A 25,764-nucleotide genomic window follows, 5' to 3' on the forward strand; every position below is an offset into this window, starting at 1 on the left:
AATAGATGAGAATGCCCAAAGACAGTGTAGTATCATAAATGCAGCAGGCCCAGGACTAAATTCAGAGGAAATATAGCATTTAAGGGGAAAGAAGTAGTGGGAAAGGAGACCATGAAGGAGACAGAAATGGAACAGTCAGAACCTTTCTAAATTAATCAGGAGAGGAAGTGTCACAGAAACCAACAAATGGAGTTTCCCAGAGAGGAGAAATCTCCAGTGTCAGATACAGCAGAGAGGTCCACCACAGTGAAAAAACCTTCAGATGTTGCAGTTGGGATTTTACTGGTGACCTTGAAAAGTAAGAATAGAAACCAACATTCATATTGATTGAGGAGACGAACAAGCATAGACAGGAAATGTAGACTGTTCTTTGCAGGGGGTTATAACATACCTTTATTATTTGTTCATGCAGTAAATATCTATTGACCGCCTACTGTGTGCCAGGCGCTGTCCTAGGTGGTGAGGAATAAAGCAGTGAACAAAAATGTGGAGTTTATATTCTAGGGGTAGAGGGAGAGACACTATATACAATATAGTTGACCCTTGAACATCATGAGTGTGAAATGTGTGGCTCCACTTATAGATGGATTTTTTCATACACACACACACACACACACACTACCATGTTAACCATGCAAGGTTGGTTCAATGCCCAAGTGGGGAGCCATGTATACAGAGGGCTGACTGTGAAGTTATACATGGATTTTTGAGAGGTGTCGGCACCCCAACCCTCCAGTGTTTTTCAAGGATCAACTGTATATCAGGTGGTAATAAGTGCTTTAAAGAAAAATAAAGTGACAGAGGTGTGTGGGTGTGTGTGCGTGTGTGCACTACTTTATATAAGATGATTAGGTAAAGTCTCTGATCGGATGACTGTTACAAGGGATTGTTGAGTTTGTTTTAAAGCACAGTATCATATTAATTGTAGTCCTTAATTCTTGACACGTTCTCTACAGTGTTAAAATAATTAGTTTATAGGCTTTACCATTCCTCTGCCTGGCATCCATAAAACTTTATAATAAAATACAAAGCCCTTGCCTACCATGGTCTCTAAAACCCTCCATAATCTGCCCCCTGCCTTCCTCACCAAATTCATCTGGTACTGCCCTTCCCTTTCACAATCCACTCCAGCACCAAAGCTGGAGTGAATGAATGAATGAAGTGTGTCAGTTGGACACACTGGCAAGGGGAAACAAGGCAGCTTAAGGTCAAAGAGCTTGTGCTTTGCTGCTGGACAAACCTGGCTTTGACTCCTGGCTGTGCTGCTTACAAGTTCTGTGACTTTGGGTAGGTCACAAACCCTCAGTTTCCCCATCTGTGAAATGGAGATTATTTGATATCTATATTGCAAGATTATTTTTAGTTAAAGTTGATAGTTAATGCAAATTGCTTAGCATGATGTATGGCACATTGTAAGCACCAAGAATTGGTAGCAGTGTTACCACCGCTGTTATTGTTATCATTGCTTTGATACATCAGGCCTCCTCAGTTAACAGATGAGGAAGCAGGCCTCGCCAGAGTCAAGCAATGAGTCAGGGAAGGAGGAGAGGTGACCAGCACCCAGGTGTTCAGATATGGAGTGCAAGCCAGTGTGGGCTTCCGAGCTGAGCAGACCTTGGTTCACGTTTTGGGTTTGTCATTTACCACGTTTGACCTGGTTGCTTAACCTCTCTGGACCTTGAGTTCTCCATCCTTAAAATGCCTCATGAGATTGTTGGAAGGTGGAGAAATAACATATAAAGGTAGCAAAGAGCTGGGTCACCTATAAGGCACTCAATAAGCAGCAGCTCTTCCCACCTCTGTGGAGGTGCTGCTTTCTTAATCTTCTCTACTTAACCCAGTGGTTGGTTGGTTTGTTTTCCCAAAGAGATAAGGAAGACATGGACCCCTTTGAGAATTTGTAATCTGTGGGCACCCAAACTTACAGGGTTCCTAAACCTTTGCTGATAGTGGGGGTGAACATTTAATAGAACATTTAATAGATCCAGACTTAATCCAATCAGTCAATCTCTCTTTCTGCTCCCTCCCTCCTCTCTTTTCTCTTTACTGTCCATCCCTGTGTGTTCCAAGCAAGCTGCCTTTATTTAGCCCACACTTTTTCTAACAACTTACATATAAGGGCATTCTTAGCGAAGACTACAGCCACACTCTCAGTTTCTGGAGCAGAGGGTATGGTGTCCCTTAAGCTTCCGAAGCATCAACTTCCTTATCTGTAAAATGGATAGTGAGAATTAATTAACATAACATTGTTGGTTGATAGCTTGCCAGGTATGTTCACACGTAATCTCTTTAAATCCAACCAATAATTCTGTGAGGTAGACCTTTCATTCAACTAAGTCAATAGTGAGTGCCTTCTATGTTCTAGGTAGTTTTAGCCACAGTGATGCCTCATGGAGCTCACATATTGGGAAGAGAGTATAAAAACATGAACCGCTAAATAAGGCAGTTTCAAATTGTGACAGATAACAAAAATGAAACAAGATAAAGAGCTAAGGGAAGGTAGTTAGGTTACTACCTGGATACAATTTATATAAATTGATAGTATGAAAGTATCAAAGTATATCCTTGTTACTTTTTAACTTTTATAGTAGCTTTTTTTTTCTTGGTAAATACAGATTCTCTATGGACTGCTATCCATGGGCATTATAGAATGCTTCAGTCTGCCCTCTTCAGACAAAGGGCCTCAGAAGGCCCTTTAGGTGTGTTACCCATAACTAGTTAGTAGAAAGTTTAACTGAACTTCAAGGCAAGTCTATGAAGTGTGGACTTTGAATCTCAGACACTATTCCCTGGAGCTGACAATCTCTGCTTGCATTACCACACTTGAAGAGGGCAAATCCAGCCTGTGAAACTCAGAAAGTTGCCATCCCTAAGTAACCAACTGAACATGTTTGAAGGATATGAAACAAAAATGAATGCAGTCATTTCAGAAAAATGAGCCCACTGAGGAAGAGAACAGTGGCTACAGCTGTACAGAACAAAACTGCGCAGATTGAGGGTTTTATGTTCTTCTTTACAGCAGAACATAATATATTCTCTTTACCAAGGCAATGAATTTTCTCTAATAGTTTGTGCTTTAAAAAAAACCCTTCTGTATGTTAGTTACTTAATATAACATATTAATAAGCCTCACAAGAAATCTGTAAAGAAATAGTATCAGCAGTTTAAGTAACTTGACCACAGCCAGCATTGGTAGAGGTGGGCATTGGAGCTCAGGTTGTCACTGAACCCCAATCCTGTGTCCTTTACATCTGCCACCCAACAAACCTCAGATGCTGCCTACTTGGTTAGATAGAGGAGTGGCAGAGCCCAGGCCAGGAGACTTCCAAGTGGGAAGCCCTTTGTCCACCAGTATTCCTCACCCAGCACACTGTCCAGTCCACAGAATCCCACTTGACCAATCCATGAAAGGCAAGGGCCCCTTACTGCTATTGAAGACAAAGTGGTTGGGTTTTTTTTTTTTTTTTTTGTCTTCTTCCCCCTCTTGTCTTTCACTGTTTTAAATGACTCTAGTGCCAACCAGCCAGAGATTGCTCTTTTCCAAAATCAAAATACCTTTAAATTGTTTTCACTATAAAAGTAGAACACGGACTTCCTAGGTGGCGCAGTGGTTAAGAATCCGCCTGCCAATGCAGGGGACACGGGTTCAAGCCCTGCCCTGGGAAGATTCCACATGCCATGGAGCAACTAAGCCCGTGCGCCACAACTATTGAGCCTGTGCTCTAGAGCCCGTGAGCCACAACTACTGAGCCCATGTGCTGCAACTATTGAAGCCCACACGCCTAGGGCCTGTGCTCCACAACAAGAGAAGCCACTACAATGAGGAGCCTGCGCAATACAATGAAGAGTAGCCCCCGCTCGCAGCAACTGGAGAAAGTCCGTGTGCAGCAATGAAGACCCAACACAGCCAGCAAATAAATAAAATAAATAAATAAATAAATTTTAAAAAATAAATAAATAAAAGTAGAACATATTTGTTGCAAAAAGTCAAAAGTGTGCATAGCAGAAGAGGAGAGCCTCCCTGCCCATCTTTCTCCCCCAGGATAGCCCTAAACATGACTTCTGAACATGATTTGTTGTTTTAAAAGACAGGTCTTTTAAGTCCTCTCACTGGGGGCTCTATAGTGCTCTAACCCCCTCAGGTTTTCAGATGACACTGTGGGCTGGCCTTAAGTGGAATATTAGTTCACTTTTCAAGAAACCTTCATGGAATGTCACCTGTGTGCTGGGTGTTGCTAATCCAAGATGGACAAAACAGCCTCAGACTTTAGGGAACTCATTTTGTTGTTGAAAATCCTTGCAAAAACCAAGAATTAGATGGTAATCCCCCAGCGAACATACACAGAGTATCATTTGTAGAATTGGTTTAAAACTTTCTTTTTAATCAGAATGACACATAAGACATAATTAGCTGATCTTGGAAGTAGACAAATATTCAAGTGTAAGAGTTCTTTACTTTGCAGGTAACCCTGCCTCAGGCTGTCACAGATGGGGTAGAGGGATGGGGTGAGCTCTTTCCAGTACCCCCCAGCAGCATGCATTGTTTCTTTTCATTCTGGTTATTGAAATCTCCTCGGGTAACATGCACAAAATGTTCCGTGTGTCCTAAGTGTATGCCAGGTCAGTTAGTCAGCAATTCTACTTCAAGAATGGGCCCATTTTTTCCATTACACCGATGCTACACTTTCAAAATGGAAGGCATTTAAAATGTGAATGTAAAAGCATTTGTTGTTAAGGAGAGGGAGGTTCTAGGGCCGGGACTAGAATCTCAGTCTCCTCACACCAGTTTGGTGCATTTTCCATTGCACTCCATGATTGAATCTTAGAGCACCAAATGGGTGATTACTCATCTTCATGGACTTTTTATCCAGTGCTGATTATATGGCCTGGATTGTGCTGGGCAACAGAGATTTAAAGTTGGACAAGTCAGGGAATTCCCTGGCAGTCCAGTGGTTGAAGACTCGCTGCTTTCACTGTCGGGGGCCTGGGTTCAATCCCTGGTCCGGGAACTAAGATGCCACAAACTGTGCAGCGTGGCCAAAAAATAAAATAAAGTTGGACAGGTCAGTCACTGCACTTGATAAACAAACAGCCCAGTGACAAGACAGAAGAACACATTGACAATTTACACCCTGAAAAGGGTTAGTTATGGAGGAAAGGGCACCAAGCAAAGGGGTGGGAACACAGTAGGGAGGGCTTCTGAATTTAGTGAGTGAATGAAAGCTCATTTGAAGAAAAATGTTATATTGTTTCTTTTACTTTTCCCAGAGCAAAGACCTGAAGAGCCCCGGGGCTTTCCCACATTGGGTGAGAGGTCAGGCTCAGTACACTGCCAGATTGCTGATGGTGACCAGATCAGTGTGTAATCCGATATGATCTAATCAAACAAGATGTAATCAATGCTGGTATTTTAAACCACTTTTCAACTGTTTAGTAGCTTTTTTTAGTAGTAGTAGTAATAATAGTTTATTAATAGTAAAATTTAGTGCTTCCAGGATGAGGGTAATGGCCCTCAAGGATAGTGTCTTAGGCTGATCTGATTCAGGCCCTACTGATTTAGAGGAAACAGCCATTCATTCTTCATTCATTCATTCAAGAAGTATTTATTTGGTACCTCTGTACCAGACACTGTGTTGAGGGGAAGTGAGACCCGAGCTATTACCTCTTGTAGCTAAATTGTTTGATTTTTGACAACTCCCTTTCCCTCTCGGCCTCAAATCCTTGACCTATTCAGAGATGTGCGTTCACAGTGGACGTAGACTGCTTAACTTCAAATTCCAGCTTCAATTCTTTCTTGCTACGTGACCACATGCAAGTTAATTTAGTCTTCCTGAGCTTCAGTTTCCTCGTCTGTGGAATCGGATTATACAACTCATTTCATTGGGTTGTACTGAGAGTGAAATTAAGCTAGTCAGCCACTGGGCTTAGTGCGCCCAGTCAAGGGTGGTCACTAGCTTAAATCCCTGCTGATTTCCTGAGCCGCAAACCCACCCTGGAACCACACACAGGTGTTATTCAGGGCGTGGCTCACAGCGCAAGCGGGGCGGACTGGGATTTATAAAGGCAGGGTCCGGCGCTGTGGTCTCATTCTGCCTGGGCTGGACACCAGAGTGGTCTTCCAGGCCTTGGCTCCGCACACCGAGGATCAGAAGCGGGGCCGACCAGCGTGGAGCCGGCGCGCCCGGCCCAAGCGGCCCAAGCTCCCGGCGCGCGCGGTGCGGGGTGCGCGCCGAGGACCGGACCCCCTGGCCGTGGGGGCGGGGCCTGCAGCCGGTCGGCCCCCCCGCGCCCCGCCATCCCCCCCACCCCCTCCACCGAGGCCCGGAAGGGACCGGTCGTGCTTCCGTCTCCGCCGGGGATGCACGGAGGGCGGAGCTGCAGCCCGAGGACGCGACGCGAGCCCAGTTCCGGCGAGGAGGCCGCGCCAGTGACAGCGATGGCGGCGGAGTCGGCGCTCCAAGTTGTGGAGAAGCTGCAGGCGCGCCTGGCCGCCAACCCGGACCCGAAGAAGGTGAGCGAGCGGGCAGCGCGGAGCGGGGCTGGCGTCGGGCGCGGCGCGGCCCCGTAACGGTCGCGGGCCCGGGCGCGGCTCCTTCCCGGGCCGCCGGGGCCGTGGGCGCTCGGACCCGGAGCGCGGCCCCGCCGGTCTGCGGCCTGCGGTCGGGAGGTTAGTGGCCCTTGGCCGCTCGCTGCCCCCGCGGGGGGACCCCGCACGGCGGGCGGCGCGCCTCGGCGGGCCCGACCTCCCTGCCTCCCGGGCCGGGCCGGGCGCCCGCGGGCTCCGGGCGGGCAGGGCGCGCTCGGTGCGGATACCGCGTGCCGGCGGGGCTCCCGGAGCCCTCCCCCGGCGTCCCGGGCCAGCTGTTTCCTGTCCGGAGAGCTCGCCCGGAGTTCACTCCTGCCCGCTCCGTACCTCGCTTGCGAGATGTTTCTGCTTTCTTGGCGTCTTTTGATGTTTGTTGGGAGACGGAGGTGGGTGCGCCTGTGCTGGATGGCGTGTAGGCTCGGTGTGTGGTCCTGCGTCTTTAAGACGTTTTTACTGCTTTTTCCGGCTTTATGATTAGAACGTGGACCTTTTTTCGCTTTCTCGGTAAATCGCTTTCAAAACAAAATAAACCTCACGTCACCTAACTAAAAACTTAGGTTGTAGTTGGAAGGAGAAAACAAAGGGTTAGAAGTTGCAGCTAGATTTCCTTCTGGTCTTGATAGAAAGGTAAGAGCTACCGTTTCTGGCTGCTGCGAGTTATGGGCAACCATTTTTAATTGTACTCAGCTGGTTTTTTTTCCCCCCTTAAGTTAAACGCATTTTTCTCTCTCCCCGACTTTTCTTCCATCCAGCGTCTCGGTGTCTGGGAGAGTGTCCGGTGGATGTTGGTTTTTTTTTTCCCCTTAATTGAAATACAGTGATGAAAACACTCAAGGTGTTTGACATTGTCCGTCAGCATTATAGCTAGAGTGTACAGTCCCTAAGAGTTGGATCTCTGAACCCCAGAGTGGCTTTTGGAGAGGCCACTGAAATGATCCAGGGAGGCAGTTGAGATAAAGTGGTGAGGAGATTTGAGTTCTAATCCATTTGCCAGCCATGGACACAGGAGAATGCTCCTTGCTAAGTCACTTTCCTCACCTGCTTCTTCCCAGGACAGAACCAAAAGGCTGAAGTGCTCAGTAAATGTTAATCACCACTCTTTACAATTTTTCTTGAAGGGCCTCTTTCTCTTCACCTTGTTCTTAGCCTGTCATAGGTGAGGTTTTTTCCCCCTCGGTTTCTAAAGGCTGCGCACAGCATCACTATCAGTCCACTTTTTAACTCTTCTCACGCATATCTAGCTCAAAGATCCACTTTTTCAGGATGATGTTTTAGCTTTAAGTCTGTGAAAACTGAAATGCTTTCACTTGTTTTGTATTGTATTTTCTATAATGGCTTCAGTACCTAGTGGACAGGCATATTTACAAGTTTCTTTTTACAGATAACCCTTTGTGGGCATCTAATAAATGGTCATTATTTCTGAGTACTAGCTTGTTTTCCCCAACACTGTAGGTTTGTGACTGATTTTTTAAAATCTTAAAGCAATATTATGTAAATCGTCCCCATCTCCCCAGTTTGGTCTTCCATTGGGTTAAAAACAAATGCATCACGTAGTGTCTACAGTCATTTTCCCACTAGAATTTAAATTTTGAAATAGCTTTTCCAGTAGTTGATGTGCATGAAATTTCAAATTAAAAAAGGTTTGTTTGACTTATCATCCTACTTGACCTATTAGTGATCGTGAGTATCTGGGCTTTCTCTTCTCAGATAGAAACTCAGCCTAAACTTCTGACTTTGCATTATGAAGATCATTTTTGCAAAGGGCACAATAGTTGGCACTCACAAATGAGCTAATGCAGAGGGAAAACTGCAAGCTGGCACACTGGCCTTCTCAACCTTCTGTTAACCCAACAAGCTCCCACAGGTTGTTCCTGAAATTGCAAGATGATTATATAGCAGTATTGAATTTGCAACTAAATCTTGATTTCAAACCATTATTAGCCAAAGGGTTGATTCTACACCTATATTCATGGATTTTTCTGGTATTAAACATAGGTGTTTACTGTAACTCTGTTTCTACTTTAAGCCCATCTATGATCCAGGCTTACTTGGGGAAAAAGGTATCAGGCAAACCAGGGTCACTTGGTTCCTACTATTTAAGTGGAAATAATTTTCATGGCTGGTAGAGTTACCGGTTCTGTGTTACAGTTTGAAGGTGGAAACTACCAAGAACACAATTTGAAGGCAAGTGGAGAACAAGGGGTCAACATTATGAATATCTTTAGCTCTTTGGGTTGAAGTAGTGCGCAAAAGACAACTGAGATTCCTAAGCCTGGACTGTGCAGGTGTTTAACATTTCTCAATGACTTATCAGTTCTTGCAAACTCTATAGCTGGTCCCTCAGTTTGATAACAGCAAGTTTCCACCTATCAGAGGATGCCCAAAGTGCTTTACCTTCTTAATGCTTTGTTCTTTTTTGAACTTCATTCAAAATAGAGAGGCTCTGAAGACCTTTTTCTCTTATGTTGGGCTAAATTGGTTTGAATATCTTGAGGCTTTTAGTTTTGTCTGCTTTTAAGTCGCCCCTCCTAACCCAAGACGAAGCAGAAAGGCAGCATTTACGCTTCCAATTAGTGCTATGCTTCGAGATGAACACACCTTCAGTGACTTCTGGCCACATTCTTATATGTGGCCTTTGTAGAGATTCTGGGACTCTGTCCCGGGAGTGACCTTCTTTCCTCTGTGGACTCTAAACTGTCTGACGATGTAACACTAAGGAGGGGTTCTGCTGTTGTGTGTCCAGTGTGCTAAGAGGCACGTGAACTACTGCTCCATTTTCTTTTCGTATCTTCTAAGGACAGTATTTTTATGTTGGATATTTCTCCAGGCTTTGTAGTACATGCTGTGGTAAACACACTTGACCTACTCACTTGGTTAGGCAAGTTACCTAACCTCACTGAGCTCAGTTTCAATATCTGTAAAACGGGGAACATAATATCCATTTTATAGAGTTGGATATTCCAGGGAATGGCATTAGAGGAGACAACCTGTATTTAACCTTTCAAATGATTCTGTTTTCCTTTAAGAAAAGGAATTGGCATTAATCTTTGCACCCATAGCTTTGGTGACAAGAAATACACATAAACTTTGTCCTGAGTTGGATGGTGGTGGTGATAGAATTTGAAGTGGAGGGTAATTTTCACTCAACTATGAAGGTGAAACTCCTTAGATATTACCAGTTGGCTTCTCATTTGTTCCCAGTCAAACAAGATTATCGCATGTGATCCAGTCGCTCTGCCTAGTGACCAGGTACAGTAATTATTGAAGTAGAATGACCAGAAAAACATACTTGCTACTCCACCTGGTAGCAATATAGCATACTAATTGTAGCCTGGGCTACACATGGAAGAAGAACAGATCTTGTCATCAGATATTTAAATATAATCACAGTTAATCTATCTTGAACTGCTTCTACTTTTCAGCACTCCTCGAATGGGAAGTATATTTGTATACGCATAACCATTTCCTAGAGGATGGCATAGCAGTCATGACTTTGGGTAGAAGTGGAACAAGTAGAAATCGGCTGGGGAATATCTGGTAGAGGATCAAGGGTAGCCATTTGAAGAATGGTCAGTTGATGAATGAAATGATTAATAAGAAGCATATATTGAGTTTGTATAGCATTCCAGGCACTATGCTAAAGACTGCAAGAGACATGGTTTGTCTCTCTGAATCCTTCACAGCTTGTGAAGTAGAGACAGGATCCAGTTCCTGTTTTGCACATGAAGACACCGAGGTTCAGGGAGGTTAGTGACTTGCACAAGATCACCCCGCAGGGAAGTTACAGGGTCAAACTGAGGCCTGTCTCTGACTCTGGAACTCTGTCTTAACAGCTCTGCTATCATGATTTTGATCTAGTTCAAGAGACTACAGAAAGGAAATGTGGCCAAACCCAGATTGCTTCTCTAATCTACCCAGACATTTTGTGTTCACCATTTGCAATGGCAAAGCTCTGATTCTAGCAACTTGAAATTGGTCTTGGCTTCCTTTCCCACTTACATCAAAAAACCCCAATTCTGCCAGACACACTTTTTCTGGAAACATGATACCCTTTTTCTGTAGAGACCTCTTCTCCTTTTCACTTTCCTCTATGCTGGGTCCATGAGTAATTTCCTAAAATTGGCACCTTTCTCAGAAATTCTCTCTCAAAACTGGCTAGAATAATAGTTGTTGATTACTTTTGTTAGAGCTGATAGGTTCGATTCTCTTCTCTAAGTCTTACTTCCCCTTGGTGTAACGTAGTGGCTGAAAGCACACAGTCTAAAGCTGCAGACCGGAGTGAACCCTGCCCTACTTGCATCCTGGGGCGAGTAACTTAACTGTTTTGAGTCTGTTTTCACACTTGTGAAATATGGGTAATAACCATACTTAATGCTATATAATACAGAACAGAGTAAGTACTTACTTAACCATTAGATGTTATTCTTATTTGTTCCAGTGAATGATTTTATAGAAATTAGTGTTTATTTTATTCTCTCTGCAGCTATTGAAATATTTGAAGAAACTCTCCACCTTGCCTATTACAGTAGACATTCTTGCGGTAAGAACTGTGTAATTTTAAATATTCAATAACAATATCCCCCCCCCCTTCCCAACCAGAGAGATTGTACAGTAAGATTAAGAGCATGGGCTTAAGAAGTGAAAGAAACCAGACACAAGGCCACATATTGTATGGTTTTATTTATATGAAATGTCCAGAATAGGCAAATCCATAGATAAAAAGTTAGATTTGTGATTGCCAGGGGTGGGGGGAATTGGGAGGAACAGGGTTTCTTTTTAGGGTGATGAAAATGTTCTGGAATTAGTGGTGATGGTTGTGTAGTGCTGTGAGTATTCTGGAAACCGCTGAACTATATACTTTAAAATGGTGAATTTTATCTCAATTTTTTTTTTCTCTAAAAATTAAAAGAACGTTGGCTTTGGCATCTAGTTTTGGATTCAAATCCAAGTTTGTGACTTTAGGTTGTTGCTTCTTTGTAAAGTAGGGCAGGTTCCTGCCTCACAGAGTTATTATATGAGTATTAATTCAGACACTGTATGCAGTGCTCTTAGCTCAGTGCCTAACACCTGCCATAATCACTCTTATTATTGTTGAAGTTCTAGAAGTGTTTTAATTTAGTATTTTCCTCTTCTGAATGTGGTATGCTTTGCTACTTTGTGTCATTAGAGGTTTGGGGCATAGACACAAAGTAATTTTGTATGAGATTTGCAAGGTATGTTTTTGGAAGTATTGGTTTGTTGCAAAGTAGGAGGTCTTATTTCTTCAGAAAATCCTGAGCCTAGTTCTACAACCCTCTAACAATTCCTTTGTCAACTTTGTAGGAGACCGGGATTGGGAAAACGGTAAATAGCTTGCGAAAACATGAACACGTTGGAAGCTTTGCCAGGGACCTAGTGGCCCAGTGGAAGAAGCTGGTTCCTGTGGAACGGTAAGAAATTTTTTTTTTATTATTCCTTCTCTGCCTTATTATTTAAAATATTTATTCTGCCTCAGTTATAAAAAACAATCCATCATCACTGTAGAATATTAGAAAACATTTGAAAAATAGAAGAATAAGAATTTCTTAATTCTGCCATCCAAAGATAAACATCGTTGACATTTTGGAATGTTTCTTTCTAACCTGCTCTTAAAAGGCATTTTTATGTAGTTGTGAATAAACTAATATACATTACAGCCCCTTTTTAATGTAACAAATTAAATATTTCCCTGGGTTGAAAAGCTTTTTAAGCACTTTCACGTCCACAAGATATTTGATCTTCTTTGTATCCTGTAGTTAAACTTGTCATTTTCCATTTATTGAATATTTGAGTTTTCTGTTTTAAAACTTAGTTGAGTATCTTTGAGCAGAACCCATTTACCTTCTTCCCAAGACCTTGTTTCTACCTCTGTAAACTCTTCACCTCTTTTGTGAGTTCAGGTTCTGTGACGTTATCCTCTGAACAAGGATTACCCTGAGATTTATATCTGCTTTGTCTGCTTTTTCTTTTATTTTAGAAATACTGAGCCTGATGAACAGGACCTTGAGAAGAGCAATTCTCGAAAGCGCCCCAGGGATGCCATTAAGGAGGAGGAGGAGGAGGTGGAGGGGGACTACCCAGAAACCTGGAAAGCCTCCGGTAGCCAGTCGTATAGTCCTGATAATAGACAGAAAAAACACAGAAAACTCTCAGAGCTTGAGCGGCCTCACAAAGTATCTCACAGTCATGAGAGGAGAGACGAGAGAAGGAGGTACCACAGAGTTTCTCCAGTTTACTCTTCAGACCACGAATCTTCCGATTACGGCCATGTTCAGTCCCCTCTGTCATCTCCCAGCCCTCATCAGATGTCTGTGGACCATTACAGATCCCTGGAGGAGGACCACGAGCCCTATGTTCCACACCAGAAGCCTGGCAAAGGCCACAGTAATGCCTTTCAGGACAGACTGGGGGTTAGTCAAGAACGACACCTGGGTGAACCCCAGGGGAAAGAGGTTGTGAGTCAGAGCAAGGAGCACAGATCTTCCCATAAAGAAAAACGTCCAGTGGATGCCAAAGGAGATGAGAAGTCTTCTTTGAGCAGAGAAAAATCACACAAGGCCCTCTCCAAAGAGGAAAACCGGCGGAGGCCACCCTCGGGGGACAGTACAAAGGAGAAACCGCCTTCTAGTGGTGTCAAGAAAGAGAAGGAAAAAGAGGGCAGCACCAAGGTTTTACCCCCCTTGGAGGTGGCTTCAGACAACCACCTTAAAAAGCCAAAATATAGAGACCCAGAGAAAACCAAATCAGACAAAAACAAGCAGAGTCTAGAAAGCTTAGACATAGGCAAGGGGGCAGGAGACCTGTTGCCCAAGGCGAAAGAGAAGGTTTCTAACAACCTAAAGACTCAAGAAGGGAAAGTAAAATCTTCTCATTCAGACAGGAAGTCAGTGGGCTCCTTCCCTCAAGGCGAGGAGGCAGATGTGGATGATGAATTTGAGCAGCCCACCATGTCGTTTGAGTCATACCTCAGCTATGACCAGCCCCGGAAGAAAAAGAAAAAGATTGTGAAAACTTCAGCCACGACTCTGGGAGGAAAAGGACTTAAAAAAAATGATTCAAAAAGCACTAGTAAAAACTTGGACTCAGTTCAGAAATTACCTAAGGTGAACGAAAAGAAGTCAGAGAAGCTTCTGCCAGCTGGAGCCGATTCGGCCAAGCTGAAAAAGGTAACCCCTGCAGCCCCTTCCCAGCCAGAGCACCTGGGCCTCTGGAGTCCCCAGGATGACCCCATCACTGTTTTGCTTGGCTGGCTTTTCCATGGCCTGTTGAATTTCAGTGTGAAGTAATTGCCTCCCAGCCTCTCTGGCCACCAGGGTCAGTAGAACCCAAGAAAAGTATGTTCTGAGGCATCCCGTTGTGCTGGGCCCATCTCTGTGTAACCACTGACTTAGGTGGGCTGAGGCAAGGCCCCTGCTCCAGGCCAGATCTGCCTGTGAAGTTATCTGCCACGTCAACACTGCTGGCATCGACTGTGGGAAAGAGCTGTGCTTGTGGAAAGGGGCTCTCCAGTCACTGGTCTCTTCTCTGCAGGTCCCCAGCGATGTGTTGCCCGTGTTACCAGACCTTCCATTACCTGTGATACAGGCCAATTACCGTCCACTTCCTTCCCTTGAACTGATATCCTCCTTCCAACCAAAGCGAAAAGGTAATTTTTTTTGTCTTTTTTTTTTTTAAGGGAAAAATGATTTTAAAAAATTCATTCATGATCTGTCATCAGATTTTGTTGCATTTCCTAAGAGCGCAGGTTCTGGAGTTTGATGGCCTGGCTTTGAATCCGAGCTCTGGCTTCTGCTACAAGTTATGTGAACTTGGGTGGTAATTTCCTTGGACTTCAGTTTTGTATTCTATAAATGGGAGTAATAATGGTATCTGCCTATGAGGTGGATTGAAAGTGGGAATGCTGGTAAAGCGCTGAGCTTGGGGTTTTTACATACAGTGTTTGCTACACCTTAGCTGATGCTGTTACTAGCAGCCTTTTATTCTGTACATTCCACAGGGGCTTTAAAAAAAAAAGGCTAGTTTTAATAGCAAAAGAGATACTATATAGGTGACCCTTAGCAAGAGACTAACAGATGGGTCATGGTTCGTCCACACAGCGGCGTCCTATGCAGCTGTTTAAAAAAAAAGGGGGGGGGGGAATCTGTACTGACGTGATTTCTAAAATGTGGTAAATGACAAAATGATTATAGTATGTTATTGATTGGTTAAAAAGGAATAAAGTAAGTATTAGCTTGTTTTTACATAGACTTTCTGGAAGGACACAAGAAACTGGTAACATTGGTTGCCTTTGAGAAAAGAAACTGGGGAGACTGAGGAATGGGGTGGAAGGAGAGTTTTCACTATATAGCTTAGTGCCTTTTACAACTTACACTCCTATTTTTCTTGCCCTACAGCAGTCTCCTCACCCCAGGAAGAGGATGAAGCTGGATTCACCGGACGAAGAATGAATTCTAAGATGCAGGTCTATTCTGGTTCCAAGTGTGCCTATCTCCCCAAAATGATGACCTTGCACGAGCAGTGCATCCGGGTGCTTAAAAACAACATTGACTGTAAGTCACATGCTTCTCTTTTGCTCTTAAGCACGTTGTGGCACTGGGACACTGGGTGACTTGGCTGCTACTCAGTGCTTTTCCTCTGATTCTCTGCAGCAATCTTTGAAGTGGGAGGTGTCCCTTATTCTGTTCTTGAACCTGTTCTGGAGAGGTGTACACCTGATCAGTTGTATCGCATAGAGGAGTACAATCACGTGAGTATCCTGTTTGGATGGGAAGTGGGCAGTGTGCTGGCTTGTGTCTCCAGAATTAGCTTTGTCTCTGAGTCTGCCATAGCGATGGGCATGCGGTGGTCGGATCACTGTTCTGGATTTGCCTATGGGCGTTTAAATAGCAGGTTTTTAGCACCTGTTCCTGGCATCTTAAGTAGGCTTCTTGGGCTAGAATCAAGGTGGGATTGAAAGGTGGGAGGGGGGAGAGGGGGACCATTCCCCACACCTCCCTTGAGCCTGCCTAGTTACAGAGGTCAAGGGAGAATTCTGGCAGCATAGCCCTTGGGATCCAGGGGAGGGACAGAGCTATGTATTGACACTCAGGTGTCTGAACATAAGATTGGCTGGGTGTCTCCTAGAGACAAACAGATCTATCCCCAAATCCTCCTGATGCTGGAGATGCTCATGTGATTGCATTAGCTGTCTCTGATTCAAAGGATCTATGACATATCCTTCTTAGGTGGCCCCTGGCCATTGCGGTTCACTGTAATGATGGGGAAATGCCTGGATTTGACTTCATCCCAGTTCCTACCCTGCACTGATTTTTCTAAAGAAAAAGACTGATCTTAAACTAATTTTTATGTTTCCTTCTCTCCTAGCCCACAACCCCCAAAAGCAGCTAGCAGCTAGTATAGTGCCTCACACTTAACTTTTTTTGTTGTTGTGTTTTTGACTGTGTTGGGTCTTTGTTGCTGCACAGGGCTTTCTCTCTAGTTGTGGCAAGCAGGGGCTACTCTTTGTTGTGGTGCGTGGGCTTCTCATTGTGGTGGCTTCTCTTGTTGTGGAACACGGGCTGTAGGTGCGTGCACTTCAGTAGTTGTGGCGTGTAGGCTCAGTAGTTGTGGTGCGTGGGCTTAGTTGCTCCGTGGCATGGGATCATACCAGGACCAGGGATCGAACCTGTGTCCTCTGCATTGGCAAGCAGATTCTTAACCACTGTGCCACCAGGGAAGTCCCAATGCCTCACACTTAACTTTTTTTTTTTAATTCAGTGATTTTTTTTTTCCCCTAGAACTGTGATCTTTTAGTATACTACTACTTCTACCAAGAGAACAAAAATATCATTAGGAAACTGGTCACCCCTGGGTGATTAAGAATGGAAAAAAGATGTGTAAGAATGCTTGCATGTAGATGATGTCCTGATTCTGATTTTAGGTATTAATTGAAGAAACAGATCAATTATGGAAAGTTCATTGTCACCGAGACTTTAAGGATGAAAGGCCAGAAGAGTATGAGTCGTGGCGGGAGATGTACCTGCGGCTTCAGGATGCCCGAGAGCAGCGGCTGCGAGTCCTCACGAAGAATATCCGATCTGCGCATGCCAACAAACCCAAAGGTGAGGGGGCGGGATGGGTCTGGCAGAACAGCGAGCCCTGTGCTCTGGTCAACAGCAAGGCTGTGGTGGGCTTAGCTAAGGTGGAACCTCTGGCCCCTAAATCTCTTCTGCATTTCTAGAAGGGGGCAAGGAGCAAGGTGTTTCTTCTGCCACTACTTGTGCTGCCCTACAGAGGGGGTTTCCAGAGTTGATAATCCCCTACCTTTGGAGGCACTTGAAAAGCCTTTATCTCTTAATGGCATAGATTATTAACATAACAGTAGCATCTCAGCTCAAGAAGGCAGGTGTTAATCTCTATTTCTCCACAGGCCGACAAGCGAAAATGGCCTTTGTCAACTCTGTGGCCAAGCCACCTCGCGATGTTCGAAGGAGGCAGGAGAAATTTGGAACAGGAGGAGCAGCTGTGCCCGAGAAAATCAGGTACGCTCTCTGCTCCTCTATGGTTTCCACCTGCTCAGGGAGAGAGCCCAAGAGCTTGTCTTTCAGCACTGATAGGCAGCCCAGGGACAGGAAGCAATTCATTTTGGGGTTGAAAGCATGGCAGTGCAGTGGGTTCTGGAGGCTGACCTTGACCAGCTGGGCACTTGACCTCCCTGAGCCTCAGCTTCCTTGACTGCACTGTGGGCCAGATAATGATTCCTGCCTCACGGGGTGGGGGGGTGTCAAGATTAAATGGAGAACAGAGCCTGGCTTCTGGACACATTCCCTAATGCTTTCCCTTTCCCCATTTAAACAAAAACTATTTACTGTGATGACTAAATTATTTAAGTACGTTAGCATTTTCAAAATACAGATTTACACCTAAACAGTGAAAAGTTAGTGGAGATCATCATTCATTCTGAAGGTCTACCACTGTCACTTTCGAGCCATCACCAGAATGTAGGATACTAGGCCTACTGGTCAAAGCCACAGAACTGAGTCCTCAGACCAGCCAGCTTCAGGCTGTTGGTGCCGAGGGCAGATTTCTCCTGCTCTTGACTAGCAGTTTTGCTCTGTGTCCCAGGATCAAGCCAGTGCCGTACCCCGCAGGAAGCAGCCGCTTCAGCAGTGGCAGCAGCAACAGCTTTAACGCCAGCCCTGAGGAGCCAGCCTATGACGGCCCGAGTACCAGCAGTGCCCACTCGGCACCTGTGGTCAGCAGCACTGTTTCCTATGATCCTAGGAAACCGACTGTGAAGAGTAAGTAACGCGGAGCTCTTGCTTAGATATTTTAGAACTAGTATTTGAACACCTCTAATGTCATTACTGCTGCATCACACTTTGTGTGTTAGATGTAGCATATGTGATGCCTTGCACACAGCTGGTCTAAATGTCAGGGCCTCCTTTTCCCTGCTTTGTTCATATCGCTTATCTTGTGTATTGCTTAAATTATGATCACAGTGAATATGCATTTTGGTACTCTGCTTCTTTTTTTTCTTTTATTTTTTCCAACCTAAATGTAAAACCTGTTTCTCCAGGCAGTAACGTGGAGTTCTCAACTATTAACAGCTAAATGATTTTATTGAAGTTTCATAACCCCACCTTCCAAGTATTTACTTTTTTATATCTAGTTGGGTCTCTTTCATATTTTATAAACTTTACTACCATAGACTATCCCCAGTATTCTACAGGGGTGTCCTAACTTAAGAAAAGCGTTATTCTATACTTACTTCAGGGCCCACAGGAGGGCGGGAGTCCTGGCTTACACTTGGGCTCAGCTCAGGTTAACCAGTCTGGAGGGCAGGCTGGTTGCTCTTAGGCAGTATTTGCATTTAGCTTATCTCAGTCCTGTGGCTACCCTGGACACGCAGGTGTGGGAGGGGGTGCTTTTTGCCAGCTTGGATATTGGTGAAGCAGAGTTAAATTATGGCTCAAAATGGCCTTTAGAGTCTGGCAAGGCTTGAACTCCAGTTCTGCCACTTACTGTACGGGGTCCAACCTGAGTCTCAGTGAAGTTGTGAGAATTAGGAGTGATTGTCAGGGGCCTGGCAGATGCTGGGGAAGTGTTAGCTTTGGGCTGCTGCTTTTCTATGGTGTTGGCAGATAGCTGCTACTTGTGTCCGTTTGTCTGGCTGTGTAGAGCCAAGAGTAACAAGGCTTCAGTTTGATTGTAAATCACCGGTGTCCAAACTGCCATGGGTCTGAAACAACTGCCTTATTTCTTTTTCTACAGAAATTGCCCCAATGATGGCCAAGACGATTAAAGCTTTCAAGAACAGATTCTCCCGACGATAAACTGAGGGCTGACCTTGGAAATGAAATTTGGGGGGAGGAATACAAGGACAGTGGGGGTTGGGGGATAGAACCTCCAGGGGAGCCCAGAATCTTTCACCTCATGGAAACTTTTGGTCTCCGATTCCTGCACAGTCAGCAGGCGTGGTGCCTGTGCCTGTGTCCGCGGCCGCTGCCTCCCCACCTGGCAGGCGCTTCAGAGTTCTGGAGAAGACGTGAGGCCTCACTCTCGCTGAGGATCTTAAGGTCAACTGTACCTTTGTTGTTAATTAGCTTCTTTGTAAACTATAAGACATAGTTTTAATTAATAAATATTGCCCTCAGATTGTATTTATATTACCCCCAGGTTTTTTTGGGTTTTGTTTTGTTTTTTTCTGGTCCTCTAGCACACACTTAGCCTTTTATTTTTAGGGTCCTTTGTTAGACAAAAGCCTAGTGAAAGCCTTTCCCCTCTCCCAGTTCATCTCTCCTGAGTGGACTTTGGTCCAGAGAGAGGACTGGGTGGCCCCAGAGCCTGTGTGGTGTGTGCTGCACATAGGGCGAGGAGTGGGTCCTGGGCTGCCTGTCCTGGAGGGGTACCGCCAGCTTGGAGACAGGAAGTGTTCAGGTCGGACCCTCCCTCCCCACCCCCAACTCTGAGACCCTTCTCAATGTTGCTTTGAGGTCCTGTGCAGGTGTATCTCTTTCCTACTCATTAAATAGTATTTATTAAGGGACGTTCTCCAGTCTTTTCCCCCCTTCCTTTTTGCAAGGTCCCACTATTTTTGAGGCTCACTAGAGGGCACAGAACCCCAGTATTTTTACAATTTCCAGTTTCTAATTCAAAACTTGAGGCTTTTTTTTCCTCCTCTATTTTTCCTTCTCCCCACTGGCATGGGGGCAAAACACAAACACATGGCAGGGCTTTTTGCAGGCCCCCAAATGCAACTTTAGAGTTTTAAAAGCCAGCACTTTAATCTCTTATTCCCTGTGAATTGCTACTAGAAGTGAATGGTTTTAAAAGGTAATGCTGTGTTGGAAATTGGTTTTGTTTTTGCCTTTCTTTAAGAGGTAAGCTCATGTGATTGAAAGAGCACAATGATTTGCTATGTTTTGTAGAAAACTTTGCAGCTTGAAACTCTCTACTTTTTGAGTCTTTAAATCAGAATTTGGAGGGAAGGACCAGTTTAAGGAAAGGGTCTGAGCTGTAGCATCAGGATGGGGGAGCCACAAGGGCATCCACAGGTTTGGGAAGGGAGGATCTCACTTTCAAATTGACATAGGAGGAAAAATCAGAAGTAGGAGGACAGTGTCAGTGTCCTGTTGGCTGTTGAAGGGCACTGATATAGTAGGAACCCACTTGGTTGTGACCCAGATAGATGTAGATACTGTAAATTTGAGAAGCCCACCCTTAAACCTGAGAAGCAGATTGAGGGTGTGGTTAGTGTGATATAGCCCACGGAGCTTGGCAGTTAATAGTCCCTTTGACAAGCTCACTCAAAGCCCAGAATATGGAGCCCACTGTTTTTAACCGTCCTAGAGACCTCAGGTAGGCTAACTCTGAAGACTGCAGAACACAGCAAGAAGTCTGCAGCAAAATCTGCATTGTTCAGTGTGCGCTGCTGTGCAGGGTACCTGAGGGATGCAAGTGTTGCTGTGTTTTAATCTGCTGTATTTTTGAATTGGGTAAAGCATTCTTTCTCTTGATGGTTTGTATTACCATTCCACCAGTCCCCCAGCCTGCTCCCCAAATGTGATATTAGGAAGCCTCTTATCTAAAACCAAATGAGCATCTGGGTCAGGTGCCAGACATCTGTTGCCTAGAATAGTTTCCTCTAGGTGTCCACACCTTGAATTTGTCTCTCACCTGTGTGTTCAAGTCTTTACCATTGAAACCAGTTTTTCATATTTGATTCAGTTGTGTGTGATGTAATTTCCTTTATTAGGAGTCTTTGGGCAGGGAGGGAAGAGAAGACATATCTCAGCATCACTACTCATCTTTGGATCACCCCTGTTTGCATAGAGCCAGATTTCTCCCCCTTCCCTTCCAAGAGTGTCTGCATCAGGGATGTGACTTGGTGAGAAGAGGGAAGAGGAAAAACAGAGTTTCTAAATGACCGCCTCTCCTGGGTTATTGAGATGGCTGCAGAGCAGACACAGGATGATGTTGAACCTTTGGTCTCATTTGTGAAAAATTGTGCAATTTTTTTTTTCTGTGCTACACTACATACAAATCACCAAATTACAAATTAACCCTTTGTGATCCTTGGTGTAATGAGCAGTTTCTTTGGGGCTTTTTCTTTCTTTCCGGGAAGTGGGAGGGAAAGGAGCAAGGTATAATCTTGCTCTTCCTTTGTATTTTGGTCCCAAAATGTAAATACAATTTTCTATGTTACTTTTTTGTGGTAACTACCAAGATGAATATTTTAATTAGATAAGTTATATGAAAAGGAAGGAAAATTCCATGTCTAAATAAAAAAAACAAAAAAACACCCATATGCTGCTGTCTTTCTTCCTTTCTCCCTTATTGTGTCAGAGAATGGAAGTTGGTCACAATGTCTGGTTCCTGGGCCATGAGGTAGAGATCTTAATCCCTGGGCTGGGCATAAAGGATGCTGGATTTCTGGCTGTCTGTAGCACAGAAGGTCTGGGAAAGGGGGAACGAAAGGGAGAGAACCCTATGAGCAAAGCAAGGAGACTCAGATAAAGATGAGCACTTGGTGGGGACCTAGTGCAACAAGGCTCTGTCCTTGTTGTACTTGGAACCCTGGGACTGAGCTGTTATCCCGTTTTACAGTTAGAAGCTGAGGCTCTGAGGGGTGAAATGACAGCCAAAGCCACATAGCTAGTACGTGGCCAAGGAAAGGATTTCAGATTCCCTGACTGCAAAGTGTGTGCCACTCTAGCTTTCAGTCACTTCTGGGGGGTGGGGAGGACCCAGGTAGGTCTCCTCAGTCTTACATTGGCTTCCTAATGGGAGCACAGTGAGCATGCAGGCAGAGAAAGGTCATGGCAGCGAGGGCTTAGTAAGAACCTGCTGTGTTGGCCCTTGCTGAGCTGAGGGAGCTTCAGCATTCGCGGGTGGAGCCAAGGGGTTGGTTTCAGCCCCTGCATACATTGAGAGGGTTGGTTCTCACATCAAACCTCAAGATCTCATGGCAGGGGCTTCCTAGGTGGTGCAGTGGTTGAGAATCCACCTGCCAATGCAGGGGACACGGGTTCGATCCCTGCCCCAGGAAAATCCCACATGCCGCGGAGCAACTAAGCCCGTGCGCCACAACTATTGAGCCTGCACTTTAGAGCCCGTGAGCCACAACTGTTGAGCCCATGTGCTGCAACTACTGAAGCCCATGTGCCTAGAGCCCATGCTCTGCAACAAGAGAAGCCACGGCAACGAGGAGCCCACGCACCGCAACTAAAAGGAAAGCCCGCGCACAGCAAAAAAAGACCCAACACAAGTAAAATAAATTAAAAAAAAAAATCTCATGGCAATACGGTTTAATTATCCCTTCTCTCCTAAAGAGGGCATTCTTGGTGTACAGTCTGGACTTATTTTTCCCAATTCTTTACCGGATCTAATTCTCATGTTAGAAATTACTATGCATTGAAGTTAATGATGGAACGTGGTATCTGATGGATGATTTTACTTGGAGTCTGTAAGTTAGCCCTTTGTCCCTTATTCATTAATTCAACATTTGCTGAGCCAAGACCTGTATTAGACCCTGGGATACAGAGTAACACGCAATCAAGTCTGGTGCTCATGGTCAAGTAAGAGTAACTGACCTCACCGGTTATACACCTACCGTGTGCCAGGAACCACGTCTCATACACATACGTTATCTCGATTATCACAATGATCCTACAAGGTAGGTTGTCATGGCCCCCATTTAAAAACAGAAAGCTGAAGCAAAGGAAAATTAAGCCCAGGGTCACACAATGGTGACCAGTGGTGCTGTGTGTTGCTGGTCTGACTCCCAAGCACAAGTTCTCAGTCACATTTCCCATCTCACATGCAAACACATACCCAAAGTTAGGCTTCTGGAATAAAGCCAACCTCCAACGCAGAAAGATGCCCAGGGCAAGGCCCTCATTTCTAGGAATGATTTCTTCTTTCTGCTTCGTGTAACTGATGCCCAGAAGAATCCTCTACCTGGCTCATCACCTTGACAGATGTCTTTTTCACAGGTTTCTCTACTAGGGGTCCACATCTCCCTGAGTATCTCCTTGGTGACTTGGCTAACCTGGTTATCTGGTATGAAATAGGCAGTTTGTCCTCACAGGCCCCCAGACTTTTCTTTCTGTGATGCCTACTGTCTCAACTCTTCAGAAACTTCCAAGGAAAGTTCAAGCCATCAAAATTTTATATAGCTACACCCGTGTTTCATAAGCATAGAATCTCTGGGGTTGGGGCCCCAGAGTGTGCATTAAAAAAAAACAAAAAACAGAAAGACAACACCCAAGCAGTTCTTATAATGCACAGTAAAGTTTGAGAACTGCTCCAGAGAATTTTCCACAAATAGTTTAAAAGCTCTTCACAGGCAGCCAGTGTGTCAGGGCTTGGGAGCTTGCATATTCAGTCGCACAACACAAATACTTGTGTTGCCCCCACTCTGTGTCACTGCGTAAGACAGACACGGCCTCTGCCTTCATGGAGCTTTCATCTAGTAGGGGAGACAGTAATGAAATAACTACACAAGTCACTGTTTTGTTTTTCTGGCTGCACTCTGCTGCTTGTGGGATCCCAGTTCACCAACCAGGGATCAAACCCAGCCCCTCAGCAGTGAAAGCACGGAGTCCCAACCACTGGACTACTAGGGAATTCCCCAAATAATTGTTCAAAGTACAGATTTCTGGCCCCACTGCAGAAATCTGAACTGGTCGGAGGTAGGATCTGAAAATAGGTACTTTTTTTTATAGGCCTCCCCCAGTGAGTTTGATGAGCAGCCTGGTTTGGGAATGCCTCGTGAAGTGGGAAAACAACACATGAGCTTTGGGATAAGTCAGATTCAGGTTCAAATCCTGGATTTACCACTCTTTAGCTTTGTGGCACCTCTCAGCCTCAGTTTCCTCATCTATGAAATGGGAGTAATGACACCTCACAGGAATTCTTGTAAGGATTCAATGAGAGAAGTGGAGCTCTTTAAATTTTACTGTCCTTCCTTCATTCTCTCCAAAAGTAGAATGAAAGGCAAAGTTCTGTTTCCTATTAAAGCTTTACGGTCACAAGGTGAGAACTATTCTGAGGTCGAGTCCTTCCTGATAACTGAAATCTTAGCCCCTGCTGCCCCAGATAGGATTAGTTTAGCTTTTCTGCTTTTGGACTCCTATCTATTTCAGGTCCTTTAAACCATAGCCCCTAACGACCACCAAAAAGGCAGACACTACCTAATTTCTTATCTCAAGGGTCACAAATACCACGAGTTTGGTGTAAGATAGTGGTAGGTGGTGGGAACAGAAGGAAAAAGAGCTGTTTACACAGCTCCACCTGATTGTTTCCAGGTGGAAGGCAGGGCCCAGTGTTGCCACATCTTCTGAGTTTTAAAGAAAAGACAAACCTAGACTTCTATGTAAAATTTCCCAGTATTTAAAACCCTGTGGCACAACTACATGCAATATACCAGAAAATCTATATGAAGTGGATAATTTTACAGAAAAATACTACTTACCAAAATTGACCCGTATAGAAATGGCAAATCTAAACAGACTCATTACCATAGAAAAAACAGAGAAAGTAGTTGTGGAGCTTGCCCTATAAAAAAGCTCCAGGCCCAAGATTTCATAGGGGAATGTTTTCGACCTTAAAGATCAGATAATACCAGTGCCATTCCTACTATTTCAAAGCCAAAAAAGAGAAGAGGTTGAGGCCCCCTGGACTTAGTTGCTGTGCAGTAACAACTTGCAAATCTCAGTGGCTCAAAACAACCAAGGTTTGCTTCTCACCCAACACTACATGTCCATTGAGGGTCTGTTGGAGGCCCACTTTATGTCATCCTCACTCAGGAACCCAGCCTGAGGGAGGCCTTCTAAGATTTTCAAGGCAAGTGAAGAATACTGCACTGGACCCTAAGCCACGACCAGAGGTGGTGACATCCATCATTTCCATCATATTTCACTGGTTGCACCTAAATTCAAGGGTACAGGGAAGTACAATCAATCCATGTACCTTGATGCAGAGAACTGGAGACATTTGCTAACTCCAAAGGCAATCACAGTCACCTGGACTCTCAGGTACTCCACAAGGCCACCCAGCTTTGAATCCCACACTTCCAAGCTTCAGCAAGCCACTTAACCTCTCTGTGCCTCAACATTTTCCCCCCAAAATTGGGGAAAATACACCAACCTTGTGGAGCTATCATATAATGATTTAATGACTTCAAATGTAAAGTGCTTAAAATAGTGCCTGGAACAAAAAAAGAGCTCAAGACATGTCAGCCAAGATGCTGATGATGAATTAGGTGAAGGACTCAACATGGAATGGGCATTTAGTAAAGGACTGTTGTTATAACTGAAGCTCTGAGGAAAATGACTTGTCCAAGGTAACCTAGCTGCTATGTGAAGCATAGCATGGTGGTTAAGAGCCTGAGCTCTGGGGTCTCAGCTTTGCACCAGAGTAAGTACTGAATAAATGTTAATTAATATTTTGAGGTGGTTCAGTGTGGTTAGCCTCAGCACAGCCCCTGGAGGCCCACTACTGGGTTCAAATCCTGGTTCCACTACTAACCAGCTGTGTGTCCTTGGACAAGTTACTTAGCCTCTCTGTGCCCCAGTTTTCTCACCTGTAAAATAAAGATACTAGGACACCTATAATTATGAAGATTAAAAGAATAAAGTAAAGCCCTTGGGACAGTGCTTGGCACATTGTTAGTGCCA

The 25,764-nt window shown here is 44.7% G+C and overlaps 1 protein-coding gene and 1 long non-coding RNA gene across 2 annotated transcripts in view; one reads left to right on the forward strand and one right to left on the reverse strand.

The window, feature by feature from the left end:
* Positions 1–375: 375 nt before the first annotated feature.
* LOC130831499 (uncharacterized) overlaps positions 376–25,764 on the reverse strand; it is a 29,627-nt gene continuing 4,238 nt past the window's right edge. Inside the window, exons 3-4 of the long non-coding RNA XR_009048064.1 lie at positions 2,113–2,210; positions 376–452 (exon numbers count right to left, since the gene is read on the reverse strand). This is a non-coding gene — a long non-coding RNA (uncharacterized LOC130831499). The remainder of the gene's footprint in view (positions 453–2,112; positions 2,211–25,764) is intronic.
* Positions 6,374–19,254, forward strand: ELOA (elongin A). Its single transcript, XM_057699698.1, has 11 exons — positions 6,374–6,511; positions 11,070–11,126; positions 11,909–12,015; positions 12,582–13,770; positions 14,135–14,249; positions 14,998–15,153; positions 15,253–15,350; positions 16,524–16,704; positions 17,013–17,124; positions 17,708–17,883; positions 18,857–19,254. The coding sequence occupies exons 1-11, from the start codon at positions 6,437–6,439 to the stop codon at positions 18,916–18,918; spliced, it is 2,328 nt and encodes a 775-aa protein (XP_057555681.1). The 5' UTR covers positions 6,374–6,436; the 3' UTR covers positions 18,919–19,254.

The sequence above is a fragment of the Hippopotamus amphibius genome, chromosome 1 (genome assembly GCF_030028045.1).
Source record: "Hippopotamus amphibius kiboko isolate mHipAmp2 chromosome 1, mHipAmp2.hap2, whole genome shotgun sequence".
NCBI lineage: Eukaryota > Metazoa > Chordata > Mammalia > Artiodactyla > Hippopotamidae > Hippopotamus > Hippopotamus amphibius.